Raw genomic sequence first — 14,729 nt, 5'->3', positions numbered from 1 at the left:
TAGTAATTATAAACTAGTTTTTTCTTCTCTGACTCACCTCTTCAAGCTGACAGCAGAAATACAGGCTATAAAAATTCAATGCCCCAGGTCCAGGCAGACTTTCTATATAAGTATATGAAAGATTTGTTCAAGACCCAAGTAGTGTTTCTGTAGGTAGCAAAATCCTCAGTTAAAGCGGGAGGAGTTGCCCTGCTGCTATACAAAGGAATTGCTGGAAGCAACACGGCTATTGGGTGAGGCAGTCACAGTTTGTTCTGACCTGCAGGATGGATGTGTCCCCCTTGTAGTGTGTTTGTGTGGAAGATTAAAGGTTGACCTCACCTCAGAGTCGAGCCATGGTGGTTCAGAGTTGGTGTAGGTTTGGGGTAGCATGTACTCTGTGCTCTGGTCAGCTAATTGTAGCTCAGTGAGGACCGTGTTCCGGCATTCACACTCCAACTGGTGTGTATTCTCAAAAGAAAAGTGATGTGCTTGTTTCTCATAATGAGGGTGTGCTTCTGAGGAAGCAGTTGCAGCTCTTCCATAAAATCCAACTTTTCCCAGTTGAGCTGTGGCAACTGCTTATCGATACGGTGCCCACAAGCTGCCCCCAAGCTGGCTGCAGCACTTGTGCACCATGGGGAGCTGCTATCACCTGGCTCCCTTCCTCCTCAGCACTGACTGGCTGCAGGGAGCCATTAAGCCAGAAGCTGCCAAGGGCTTGTCAATGGGCAAATGCTGACGAAAGAGTTAAAGCTGAGAACTCTTAATTTTAACTAATTTTAACCAGGGATTCTTTTTAAGATTTCACCTGTAGTATTTTCCATGGCTGGAAAGCCTGTGGGTTGTGTTTCCTTGTCTTTTAGGAAAACTATTGAATGATTGACTGAATTCTGTGACATATATTTTATACTTTGCAATATCCTTATGGGCTAGGAATTTATGTGATTGTGTAGATACATATTCCTCCTCTTACTGTGTACTGTGTCTTGAACAGAGGTTTCTGGTTCTTCAGGTATTATCCTAAAGCAAATGCTTGTGGAGGGCCTTATGGAGCTCAGTGTTCCTTTGTCTCCAGATATGTCTAATTAGATCCTAGTCTGTTAACCATTTTACTAATAGAAGTTAATTTAATACACTCTGAAAGAGTCTCCAGTTTTATTCAGTGCTAATTCTTGCTATTGTCAGTGTGTACAAAAGAAAACTTAATGCTGCAATCATTAAATAAAAAAGGGGAATTGTGGCTCTTGGGCTCTAGAGGTACTTTTTTGGGGAAGTTGACTGCTAATTTTGTCAATTTCTTCTCATGCTAATATAATCTAATTAAGGGTTACTAGGGTTTATTTTGTGTACGGCTGCAAACAGACAGATCTCTTAAAGTGACAATGAAGTTATCTCAATATCCAGTCAATGGTATGCTTTCAGTGTCATTTCTACTTGTTTTTTGTCACCTGCTTGCAGGTACTACAGTAACAGTCTTGAATTTGTTTAAGAATCTTCCTGTAAGAAAGCAGTTTTACTCAGCAAATAAAAAATGTAAGGAAGAACTGAAAAAAATCCAAGATCTTCTGATAGCATATGGTATCATAAAACCAGAGCTGAGGATAACCTTATCACATAATAAGGTAATGACTTTTTCTGTCAGCTATCTTAAAGATCAGTTTCTCATTGATTTATGCAGTTCATCTAATACTTACGTAAAATTATTAATTCCTAGGAATTTTCTTTCACCTTAGATTTGTTTTGAACTTTGATTTCTTCTTCACTTCATATATGTGTATTTATAATGGTTATGGATTTTGATGCTAAATTTCTAAAACTCTGGTTCGGATCTGCTTCTTGGTCTGTTCCAACAGATGCCTGGTTAGATACATGAAGTATAAAAATTATTCTACATGCTAGCGGTATAAGAATTATTTTGCATGCTAGTGGTTAGTAAAGATGGTGGTGGTGGTCTGCAGTGCAAAACAGTGAGACCTTGTTAGGCTACAGGGCCTAACCAAGTGTTAACCTAAACCAACTGAAAAAAACTCTCAGAACTCATTTGGTTATGCTGTCTCTCTGGGTAGACACTCCAGCACATTCAGGTAACTTGCTGTGTTCTGATTCATAACAGCTCAATGCATCATGATGATTCTATTTAAAAAGACAAACCAATTTGCTACATTGGTGTAAGCAATGGTAATGTAACAAACAGGCTTTAGTTGAGCTATTTGTGCTTTGTTTGGACTTGGAACAGATTCAGAGGCTGCTTGGAGTCTACTTGACTTCATAGCTTACTGAGCAATAATTTTACAGCACAGCTACAGAAATGACTCATTGAGCAGTCCTCCTTTACCTGGCCCCAATTTAACATGGCTAATTTTATTGGCTGTACTATTTTTAGCACCTCTGTGAGGAAAGCTAGGCTAAAAAGTTGGCACAAAGTAGAGAGTGACATCTCGTGGCCAGATCCCTCAGCAATTATTTTACTGTTAAAAACCATTTCTGTTTGTTGATCTTGCTATTCTGCCTGTTCCTTGGGCAGTTTTGATCAGTTACTCAATCAAGCAAACATTCAGACTTCAGTTCCGTTTTGGGGGGAATGGCAAATGACATTGTGCTTTCTGAGAAGACAACAGATTGCCCATCCCAGTTGTGTAGCATGCTCTGATTATATTTATTCATGAGTTCCTAAATATCAAAGTGTAGATCTTGTGTAAAACAAAAGCCTGCCTTGTGGCTGAGGAGCAAGTATTCCAAAGCTGAGTAAGCATAACTACTTTTAAGTCTTACTTCGTTGACACTACAGAAAATTTGAAACCAGAGATCTCTCCTTAGTTTGTATTAAGGTTCCTGGCACATCTAACAGTGCTTTCACAGTCTTGGTCTTAAATATTGATTAATAAAACTAGTTTCATCTTCTATTGGTGGTTTGGTTTTTGACCTCTCTGATAGGTGTGGTATAATTTTTCTGTGGTTAAGCAGGAGGTTTTATTTATCTTTATTGACCAATGCAAGTACTGTTTGTTGCCTGTACTTTCTGTAGATCTTTTTTTCCCCTCTGTGGCAACTGTAGCTTGTTATCATCTATTACAGATCTTAAGTTTGATCTACTGCATTGGGAAACATGTTATTTACTGTGGAAGATGGTTGCTCAGTTGACCTTTCTGAAGTAGACATCTATTGCATGGTTGCTTACAGAGTTTGCATGAGCTTTTCTAGTCTGTTTGGAAAGTCATGTTGATGCCTCTGGGTGCTGGCAGAGGTGCATGGGAATGTGACTTCTCAATAAGACAGCTGTGATTTGGGGGGAAAGTGGAATGAGGAGAAGGGGAATGAGAATTTCACTGCTGCTGACAAGTTGCAGATTTTTTTTTAATGGTATTTTTATTTCATCCTCTTTGATTAGACTATCTTTTTTTCTTCGTAAGTTTATTTTAATACAAGGGCAATAATGTGCAAGGCATTGATCACATGTCTTTTTCACAATACTTATTGCAAAATTGATATGGAGAGCAGCATGACGGCAACCGTTGCACGTTGGTTTTGACTACCTCTCATGTTAGCTTCAGAGGTAAATTCCTCAGTAAACAATTGGAGTGGGTGAAACACATCAGTAAAAATTAAATGCTATCTGCAGGCAGTATATATTCATTTTAATGACAGGGATGGCTTCCACATTTTGCAGTGCTGGCCTTATGTTAATTTAATTATTTTAGAGAAAAAAAAAAGAAAGGAGCTGCTCAGACATGTTTCAGCACAAGAGGTCGCTCAGTAGCTGTTGCTGAGTTGGGAAAATCAAAGGCTAATGAAATGGTATAATAAGTGTAGTTTTCCTGTGCATATGTGAATGCTTTTAAATAGTGTAAAAAAGTTGAAAAAGAGCTTGGAGTGCAGAATCCTGTTTCTACTGCTGTTGTCATTGCAGGGAAAGTAAGAATAACCCATTGCATCATACCTTTTAATAAATTCTGAAATTCCAATGCTTAACACCTTTCAACAGGTCTGTGTGTGTCTGCTTTACCATAATACCACAAAGCGTGAATATTCATTAGTTATTTTCCCTTCAGAGGCTAAGTATTGTTGTCATTAAAGTTATTAATTCAGATCAGAAGATGTTTTTCCTATAGTGATACTGTAGTATATCTGTGTTAGAATAATACTCTACTCAATAGGGTTGTCTGGTTTTTGTGTTGTTGTTGTTGTTTTTTTGTGGGTTTTTTGTTTGTTTGTTGTTTGTTTGGGTTTTTTTGTTTGTTTTTTTGTTTTGTTTTTTTGTGGTGGCTGTTGGATTTCTGTTTGACATGTAGTAGGAGAGACTGAACTTTTCAGAATGGCTGTATTTTTCATGGAGCTCGCAGATGATATATTAATTTTTAAAACTTGCATATGCTAAGTATTCAGAGGAGCTCTCCTAGAATCTTAAATTCTTGAGGCTGAGCCAATACTTTCTGTTGATCTTATTACTCCTGAGGTGTTCTATTGCAGTTTCTGAGGCTTACAAGAGCAAGAAGGTACAAGAGATGAGGTATTTCAGGAGATAAGGCAAGGTGCATAGAAAGTATACACAGTGTATTTCAAAGGAATTTTGAAAATAACTGACAAAATCAGTAGATTTAAAAAAAAAAAAAAATCATTACTTAAAGCCCTGTGTTTTGTGAGAAATGAAAGGAGAATGGAAGAAAGGATAGCTTTGGCTTTATGGAGAAAGGATATAATGAGGCTGAAACTGACATAAAAAGTCTGAGGTCAGGGGTTTGGAAATGGTTACCTAATTGGTTCTAGCAGGAACTTATTTTTTAAAGGCAGGCATCGTACTGAACTGTGGAGTGTATATATATTTTTTAGGATGAACAATACATTGCACATCTTATTTCCACCATGTGGGTTTTTTTAATCATATTAAGCCTTGTGCTTCACAAAGAAATTTCCAGATATTTTTCTTCCTGCTGTGCCACATATCATATTTGTGTTAGTTCAGATGAAAATATTACCATTAAGGATCTGACTTTTTTTCTGTGAAGAACCACAATGCTCTTCCTGCCTTTGGGTTGTTTTCTAGTAAGTAAGAAAATAGCTGTCCTTTTATCAGTCATCCTTAGGTTCATTTATTGTGTCACTCTGTCGGTAGATTTCTGAGATGGGAAATACTCAATTTCTCTTTCTGCCCAGAATGTTTTGTTTGCTTTAGCAATAAGTAATGAATCACTTTGCAGAGCAACCTTTGAAGTACTATTGCTATTTTGACAACTTGGATTAGCTAGTGCTCCTTCTTTTTATGAAGGTTTATTCTGCCAACACATTCTTTGAATACTGATAATGTTGATCCTCTTGCCAGTATGGTTATGTTAGAAAGAGGTATTTTTCTTCTTTCATCACCGTGTTCCTTGAAAGCATATTGAATAATGAGACAGCCAAATGGAAATAATTTACATGAGTATTCAGCAGGTTTATTTAAAGTTAACATTATCAGAAGGCGTGCTAAGAACATACCAAAGTCAGCTACCACTTTAACTGCATCAAACTCTTCAACCCAAAATGCTGTGTTCTAGCCACCTATGAACCCTAGGTGTATTTTACCTGAGATGGGGCAGGGGGTCTGCCCTGGAACAACAGTTTTCACTCTTCAGTGTTTAACAACAGTAGCCCTTGACTCAGTCTTACAAGCCACTGATGTTCAAGAAATGCCTTTGTGTGTTGAAAGGCTGATGGTATGGAATACTTAAATTCTGTTCTAGCTACCTTTATTCCACAAATGGTGAAATGAGAGAGGACGCTCAGTAACTATACCTGTCTCAGCAATTTCAAATGTAATAGGGCTGAACAAATTATGTAACAGGTGGTTTAGATGGTGCCTATCAGCAGGTCATACTATACACAACTGGTTCCATGTCTTGTGTAAGGCACAGGTGGGTCCTGAGTAGACTGAATAAATTTTCCAGCTGCTGTTTAGAAAAAATCTGCATAAGGGAATATCTTTTTTCCAGTGGTTTTCATGTGTAACATTTTGAATCCTTGGTCACACAGGGTTCTGCCTGGAGCTATGTTTTTTTTGTTTCTTGAGGGAGACATAGTTCAGAACTTCTGGATGCAAGAGGTCTATTTAAAAGCTATTATTATAATTGTGGATTATATTATTCCCCAGTCCCTGTTGTGGTTGGTGTTGCCCTAAAGGGTGCCACCTTTGTTTTATTTTTTCTTTACAGTAAGTCTCCTCTTATTTCCAAAGTTGGGTAATCTCAACCTGCAGTCTGTATCCATTAGTCCAAACCCAGTTTGTTTTCTGTATCCGAGTCTCTGTAGTAAGTGGTTTTTGAGATGAGTAAGTGCCTTAGGGTAAATTTACCATTTTTAATAATGGAGTTGTACTTTGCATTCATTGATTTTGCTTCAAAACTCTGCTGTAGCTGCACACTGAAAAGAAATTTGCAGTGAGCAGAAACAGCAGTATATAAGCTCTGTTTAATATAATGATGATAAATTAAGTCCCTCCCTAATCTGTGTCTTAAAATATAAAGAGGAATTATGATTAAGAATCTGCAGTGCTCTGCAGCCAACATGCTTTCATGCTGACCTGCAGTTTAGCTCAGTCTTCCATTTGTTGTTCAGTAGCTCTGCTGAGAAAGCCAAACAGAGAGTTAATTATGGTGGGTTTTTTGTGCTGAGGACACCTGTCCACTAGGAAATGCGCTGAGACCCTCAACTCAATTTACATCAGCCAGAGAACAGCTGCCAGATGGTAACTACTTTTGGTCACTACCAACCTGGTTGAATTTGAACTGGTGACCTAGAGGTGAAATGCTTTATATCCTATTACTAATTCCTCAAGGTTTTCAGTTTCTCATCCATCACTTTTTTCAAATGACAGCACAGTGTATGTCTGAAATCTCAAAACAATTACTGTTTCACATATGCAGAACATGTTGCAGAATCTGAGATGTGCCTTTAGCTCTCACAAGACTTTCACACTCACTTTGTACACTTAAAAGTTAACAGAAAAATATTTGTTTCCAAAGCCACCTGGGAGTTTTCCCTCTTCCTTACCAATGTACTTTGTCACAGTTAGGTATGTTGTTTTTCTTAACCATTGTTTTACAAAAAGCTTTTAAACCTCCCTTTACTTAAATGGAATTCACTGTGATGATATACATCCTCTGAATGACAGTTTAGGAACTGATTTTTTTACAGTAGTTTGATTGTTTAGGAGGGTTTGCTTATCTTTTTTTTCCTTCTGCTATGCAAGTAGAATTTCTCTAGACACCCACCGCTGAACTTGTGTGGTTAAAGCAGCCAAAAAACTTACAACTGTCTGTAGTCTTTGTAATTCTTAAAAGGCTCTGAAGACCTGTGTTACCAGATTAACATCCTTGGCTCCTGGTAATAGCTCAGCTCCTCTCCAAACTTAAACTTCCAGCTCCCCAAATACAAGCACTTTTCCACTGTGTGATGCTGAAAGAAGCCTTTTCACTGAGAGGGTGCTCTTGTATTGCAAATGGGAAATATGAGCAAGAAATAAATCAGAATTTGTAGAATGAACAGTGCTGTGGAACATTACTGTCTTTCAACAAATCCCCTTGATAGCTGTGATGTCTGATGCCCCTGGGATAGACAAGTACGTCAGGTGCATCTGATGAGGGGAAAAAGAGGGCCTTCAGTTTCTCTACCTCCACTGGTAGGTGTCCCACCATCACTTATGAAGTGGATGGGACAACTGATTCCTCGGGGGCAAGTATAAAATACAGAGGCAGAATAATTAGGATTATGTACAGTTGCATTATTTTTCTTTAAGTCAAAAAACTGCTGTGATTTCTGTTTGTTTTCAAGAGAAGATTGTGCAGGAGCCCTCTTTTAGTAAGATAACTTACCGGCAGTTTTAAAACGAGTTTTAAAACTTGTTCTAAACAAGCTAAAAACACACAAACACCAGTTATGGGGTGGAGCAGAGAAACAACAGCAATGCTTTTCAAGGCTGGGATTTTAAAGAATATGGTTAAGGTTTTATCTTGATCTTAGCTGATAGGCTTTCTTCCACTGCAGAGAACCTACCAACCCTTGCAGCTAGGTGCCTGTGTCACAAGCAGAAGATTATACACATCATACAAGGTGATGTCTTTTTGTTTCACTTGGGCTCCACTCAAACTTTGGATATTGCTGCCTGGCTTTGTTCCTGTTTTTATACTCCCTTAACAGGTAGGCAGGGATGTTTTCCATTATGTTGGATCCTAATAAACTACTAGGTTTTAATTCAGGACCTAAGGAACTTACTGGCCCAAAGAGTTTTAACTATCTGCAGTGAGATCCTAGATGCCAGGATTTTTGAAGCATGTAAAACAAAATCAGAGAGACTGTGAAATGCAGTTGTCTTTTAAAGGGCTAATTCATGTCATTAGCAACCTACATTTCATGTACAGTTATTGGTCTACTAGACTTTTACATCCTCAAACTGTATTACAGGATAAATAAAACAACATTTTTCACAAAACAAAGTATGTGGTTTCTGGGTAGCAAAAGTCCACTTAGTTAAGTTACTGCCATTAAGCAGTAATCGGGTAAATGGGATGAATCTTTTTAACTTGCAACATCATAGTTGCATTGAAGTAGCCCCAGTCAGCAACAGCATCAGCTCTAATTAAGGTTTTTCTTTTGTCTGTGATTGCAGATCTTTGTGATTGCTTGTAAAAGTTCTAAAATATTAAGGATAGCTAAGGACTAGGAGTGACTGCATTTTTTCTTGGTCCTTCCTTGTTGTCTTTGAGGACACAAATAATGAGCAGCTCTTATACTCCTCAGTGCCGTATACCAAGGACCCCAGTGAGAAGAGGTTGCATACTCTTTCTCCATACTTTATATATTTTTCAGGAAATTCTTCTGTGCTATGTGCCTGCATCCTGAAATAACAGAAATGCTTGCTCCATATGTGCATATACGTTGTCAGTTCCACAAAAGTATGCATGCATATGTCCTAGAGGTGGAGAAACATACACAGGCACACACGTATGCTTTTCTTCTGTGTATGTGCAGCAGATTTTATACGTTATGACATTTTGTAAGATCTAGATCATGTAATCCCCCTCAATGAAACAAGGAGGGAGCTGGGATATATTTGGCTAGCTCTAGCAAAGCCTAAGATGGGCCATATGTAATAATATATCTTTGAGTAGGCTGTTTCTGCAGTGTCATCATACTGGCTAGAGTCAGATTCTTCCTTGGCTCATCCTGGACACCCGCTTTATATGACCTAGAAAAAAAAATATGGGGGGTGTGGGGGGTGTATTTTTAGCTAAACTAAAGGGTATAAGCAAGGTTAAAAAAGTAGGGTATTGCAGGAACCTCATGGAAATGGGCACTTTCTAAAATAAATGAAAAGGAACAGGTGTTGTTTCTTTGTGGATTTATTAATACCTGTTGATACATCTGGAGAGTCAAGAAGCATAATTTTCTTTAAACTACCAGCTATTCCCGTGCTGTTGCTTCATAATGAGCAGTCAGGATTAAAAATGAACACACAGTGTATTCTGTGTTTGTTGTACAGAAATTTAGGAGTTGCCTAGTCTTTTTAGTATTCAGGCTTTAATTTAACCTACAGAGGTAACTAGTTCTTAAAATTATGCCTGTAGTTCTGAATATTAGTGTCTGATAAATGTATGACTAGTTAAAAAACAGACCCTGAACTTAATAACAGTATCTACTTTTAGCAAGTTTGTATTTAATAAGTTCTCATTTTGACAGCTTTCTCAGAACCACCTTACTGAAGTGATCTTTTAACAGTCCTGAGTATCAGCCATTCAGCAGGTCAAGCAGTGTAATAACCTTGCATTAATCAGCAGCTAAGATTTATATCTGTACCTGCAGCATCACACTAGTATAACCTAAAATAAACAGCATGATGTTTATATTTGTCATGTAACAAGTGTCTTTCTCAGTTTGGTCACATGCATTTAATTTAAAACACATGCAGTAAAGAAAAAATGGCTTGGCACTGTGTGTTTCCATTTTAAGTAATCTGTTTTAAAATAGAAGCAGTACAGGATATGTTTTATAAGACGAGCTCTAAAGAAGAGGACAAATTCTTTCATCACTCCAAAATGTCGTTGAGGAGATTTACAGCAGGTGTAGAGGAGAGAGGCTGAGAGACAGCATGCCTTGGGCAGCCCCAGGCTGTCCTTTGCTGCTGCCTGCTGCTGAAGCACGGTGGGGACTCTCCCTGCCAGAGCTGTGGACACCCAGGTCATGGCTCTGCTTGCTCATTTTTCCTTCTCCCCTTTCTGAATTCGCTGCCCTCCACACTAAGATCTGTCCTTTATGTTTGAGGGGTTTGAGCTCACTGTAGGATGACTGAGCTGTGATCTGGCATGTACAAAGGTCTGTCAGGCTGGTGTCTAGGAGGTGAGTTGGATTCAGGCTGGACTAAAAAGCCCTGTTTCATGAACAACTCGGAGTTCACATGGAAATGGAAAATTAAAGATTTGAGGAACAGTTTTAGGCTTAACAGTCTCAAAGCTTTACAATTCCACCTGTCCTGTAGGAAGGGAATATCATTTTACAGGAACACCATGTTCTTCAGTGGAATTCACCCCTCAAGGCCAGCAAATATCCCACTGGACAGGTGGAATTTTAAGGCTATGTATTGCGTTTCTTGAGATGGATGTATATGTATTCTTTGCTCACTCACCATGCTTTCGGATAACATCCTGTACTCCAATACTGTGGACTTATTTTGAATTTATGGGACACCTAGCACCTATTTAAAACATGCATTTTAAACAGCACTGTAAAGTCAGATTTAAAGTGCAATTTGCTGCATTTTTTTCCACTTCTGTTTGAATGTCGCACACCAAAATACACTCAGTCAGCTAACAGTGACAGAAATAAAGTGGATCTGAATCTAGCAGTCTCAGTTGCTTAGAAGCAGAAAGCAACCTAAGCAAAATATTTTTTTGATGATACACAGCAATAAGTCAGCAGATGCAGAGTTAAATTTGTGACTCTTTAATATCAGACTTCACATTAGTGAGAGACAAAATTTCACCTTCCAAAGAAGCTAATATTTTCTGTATATTTAAGTGGATTTGATAGGTAAGTTCTGATGCAAGTTGCATTTCATACTGCCTTACTGTATTAATTCATCTTTGCAGTAGTGTTGCAAGATATGTAGCTAAGAGAACAGATACTCATTTATACTTCTAACTTTTACAAAGTTTTCATTAGACAAACAAATCCTTTTCTTATAAATACTGCCTAAGAAACCATTTTCCTTTCTAAATAGCAGGCTTGTCATAGACCTAGAGTATCCAGATGAGTGCTATGAATGAACATCTAATGGCCTACCTTCCAAAATGGCCTATCTCTTGACCATGAGTACCATCAGCATTGCAGTGCCCACCTCTGAGTGCTGACCACCATGCCAGAGACATGTCGTAAACCCTCAATTTACGTGGTTGGTAAAAACACATAGCCTGCTGCTATATATCTAAGAGGAGAAGTAGTATTTTGATTGATTAGTTTTTAATAAAAGTTTTAGGTGCAGAAGTCCAGATTAGCCAGGTAGCATCCATAAATATAAGCTTTGCCTAATTTTCCAATCACTATGAGTCTGAATAAGTAATACAATATGAGATGACATGCCAGAAAGTTGGACCATATCGTGTGGGTTAACACTGAAAGTTGTGAATGTAAGAGGGTCAAAGTACAGAATGTTACATATACAGTATGTGTGCAGTTGCATATACATGTTCATAGACATGACTTGAGTTCAACAAATATAATGTCAAAAATTTGACTCCGTGCCATTTGTTTCAGGCAGTTATTTGGCAGAAGACCAGGGTGTCAAATCACAAAACGGCCTGTATGTCAGTTCTGGGAACAGCCGTTATGAGCAGTATGGTACCTTTTCAACACTGCTGTGAAGATCCTGAGGTGAGTTTAAACTTCCTTCTCCCAAATCCACTTAAAGCCTGTCAATGAAGAGACCTGAATCAATATTCACAGAGGAGACTTTGAGAACGAGAATAATATTTCCCCACTGACATCTGATTAATGCATTTGATTCTATTACTGTCCTCTCTGAAAAATTAATTGGTTTGGTGATTGAAAATCCACTCCAAGAATCATCTAGTGAGGACTCATGTGGCAGTGATCAAATGGCAGTAAAAACAGTTGTGATGACAAATGCAGAATTGCTGATTGCTCAGAGCTGTCTAAGTTGGGATTCCTGGCCCTCAGGCAGGTTGTGCTCTGATTAATATCTAAGCATTTGTATCATTCTCATCCATGTAGCCTCTTAGCCTCATAGTTTTAAGAGTATCCTCTCAGTTTCAGTGAGCTCCACCTGAGCAACAAAAGAAACACATACTTAGAAAGCAAGTTATGCGGAATTTCCACTAAGCATATATTTCAAGGAAATAACTCCATAGTTTTTAAAGCTTTCTTTGCCCCTGTTGAAGCTGAGGGAATTCCCCATTATATTCTCCTTTGTCCAATAGATAAAAAATGTTTTACTCTGGTTAGAGAGTTGGAAACATTCTTACAAAGGGGAGTCTTGCTACTGCTGATCCTTTAAAGTTGCATTTTCCTGTATCTTGTAATAATAAATCTTGACCAGTGACATAGATGAGATGAATCACCATCTGTAAAGTCACAGTGACTATTAAACACAACTTACCATGCTACATTCAGAATGGTAAATTGTGTTTATTAGCATTATTTAGACTTAAATCTTGAGTTTCAGAATGCTTGTAGTATAGATAGGCAGCAAAATGAGGGGAAAAAAGGGAAGTTGCTTCGTGTAGCTTACAAAGTTTTGGTTGCTTATGTCAGAATGGAACATCCGGAGTTATTCTTGCCTGAATGCAGGCTGGATGTGCCCCACAGGGCAAGTGCAGAGGGAAGACATGAGGGTACTTAGAAGAGACTATCTTGAAGAAGGCACTCAGATTCTCACGTTACCTCTCTGCTATATCATGAGGCATCCCTATTCCTTGAATAGAAGTTGGGGAACATTCCATCGCTCTCTGTCTCTAAATAGTGTGTAAAATACCATGTGCATCATTTATAGGTGTGTAAGTAGTCCTTGCCTATTGCTCACACAAACCTACATTCAGAAACCATGAATGTTTCTAAATTAAGCAGCCAAACACTATGAAATGGCAGAATTAAGGTTGCCTATGTAACCCTTTCTTTCTCACTTGTGTGCAGGTATTGGGATAGGTATTTAATGACAAGGCATATGCTGCCTTTTTCCTTCCTGCTATGTCCATGCCTCATTCAGCACACAGGCCAGGCTCTATAGTTCTTTCCTCTCCTACTTGCTCATTATGTAGCTCTGAACAACAATTGTGTTGCTGTGAACAACTTTCTGTGAGCTATACCTTACTAACTCCAGAGTTAAAACTCCTTTAACAAGTGATTTAGGGGTTTTAAAGGCTGGCTTTCTTCAAGACATTTTCATTATGAGCACTGAAATAAGAACACATTTCAAGCTCACTCCAAATCAGGAGCTATTTATAATAAAAAGCAAACTAAGGAAATAAACTAACACAACTTTTTACATGTTCAAAATAGCATCTGTGTTATCCATATTCCCAGTCTTATAAATGAATGGATCTATATTGGCTGAAAACTTTCATACAGGAAATTTTCCTAGTCTCTTCTTTTTCTGTGGGGGTAAAGTTTAGCAGATACACATGCCACTGGGAAAAAAGATAAGTACTTAAGAAAGACATTCTATTCTCTAGTCAACACAGATATATTTTAATACATATGTAAGTTGTGTTTTATTAAAATATTAACTTTGAAAACAGTTGGTTCAATGGAAAAGCCAAAATTCTGTCGTATATTCCAGTGTTTTTAGTTTTGTCTTTACACCTCCTGTGTTTTCATATCTGAAAGACTAGTTTTAGAAATTGTTGCTAACTTTTAATGAGCATACTGATATTCTGCGTGACTTTAAATAGTAACAGCAGTCAGCCATTTCTAAATCTGGCAACTTCTTAAATGAGTTACTTAGAGACTTTCAGTTTTGCTTTAATGTTGTCTGTATATAAAAACACGGTTTGAAGTGAAGACTTGTACAAATACATGGGACTTAGAAAAGGAGCTTGAAGCCTAAAGGAGGAACAGTCAGAGAGGATGTGCTAAAGTTGCAGAATAAAATCTAGAAGTGCTGCATGTTGGTTTCTGATAATCATCCAACAGATACTTGACACCTCTTTAACTTGACCAGTGGTGTTTGGTTCTGTGCAACGTTGCTGACCAGAACACTCCAGGTTTAGCACAGAATGCTTGTTACAAGGTCAAGAGGGAGGAAGGGAGCACATGAGCAGATAGCTGGTGTGACGTAGATGAATGGGAAGAATAGGCCAAATCCCAGGGATTTTAAATTCCGTTTCTAATGCATGATAATTTGGATTTTAGTAAATACAAGTGGTTCTGCCAAAAGCAAAGCTAACAAGGTCTGATATCTGTGATCTACCCTGTGACCAGAACATTCTCCAGACTTCCCTACATCTCCAAAAATCTCCATCCTCACGATGCCCCTGTGTTCCTTCACTTACTGGTTTGGGTGATGAGTGGGGCTGTATGTGGACTGGTTGTCATGTTAGTGCTTACATGCTGATGGATATTGTCTTTTGAAAAGTTACAATTGCCTTTTCCTCAGTAAGGTCATTATCTGGAGGCTGTCCTTTCCAAACAGCTGTCAGTTATCACAGAATTTGTGGAAATATGATATCTTTGGGATTTCTGCTTCTTTGTCAGATTGAATTGAAATT

General features: G+C 38.1%; 1 protein-coding gene across 9 annotated transcripts in view; it reads left to right on the top strand.

Annotated features, from left to right (window-relative positions):
- Nucleotides 1-14,729, top strand: part of PMS1 (PMS1 homolog 1, mismatch repair system component) — a 47,194-nt gene that overhangs the window by 10,199 nt on the left and 22,266 nt on the right. For all 9 annotated transcript variants that reach the window (XR_007889842.1, XR_007889841.1, XR_007889840.1 and 6 more), the window contains 2 exons: nucleotides 1,441-1,604; nucleotides 11,761-11,877. Coding sequence is in view for 6 of the 9 variants with exons in the window: in XM_051622951.1 (XP_051478911.1) it covers nucleotides 1,441-1,604; nucleotides 11,761-11,877 (281 nt within the window). In the remaining 3 variants the exon portion in view is untranslated. The remainder of the gene's footprint in view (nucleotides 1-1,440; nucleotides 1,605-11,760; nucleotides 11,878-14,729) is intronic.

Source organism: Apus apus, chromosome 6 (assembly GCF_020740795.1).
Source record: "Apus apus isolate bApuApu2 chromosome 6, bApuApu2.pri.cur, whole genome shotgun sequence".
Classification (NCBI taxonomy): domain Eukaryota; kingdom Metazoa; phylum Chordata; class Aves; order Apodiformes; family Apodidae; genus Apus; species Apus apus.
Note: the sequence above shows the minus strand (reverse complement) of the source record. Positions and strands in the feature narration are given on the sequence as shown.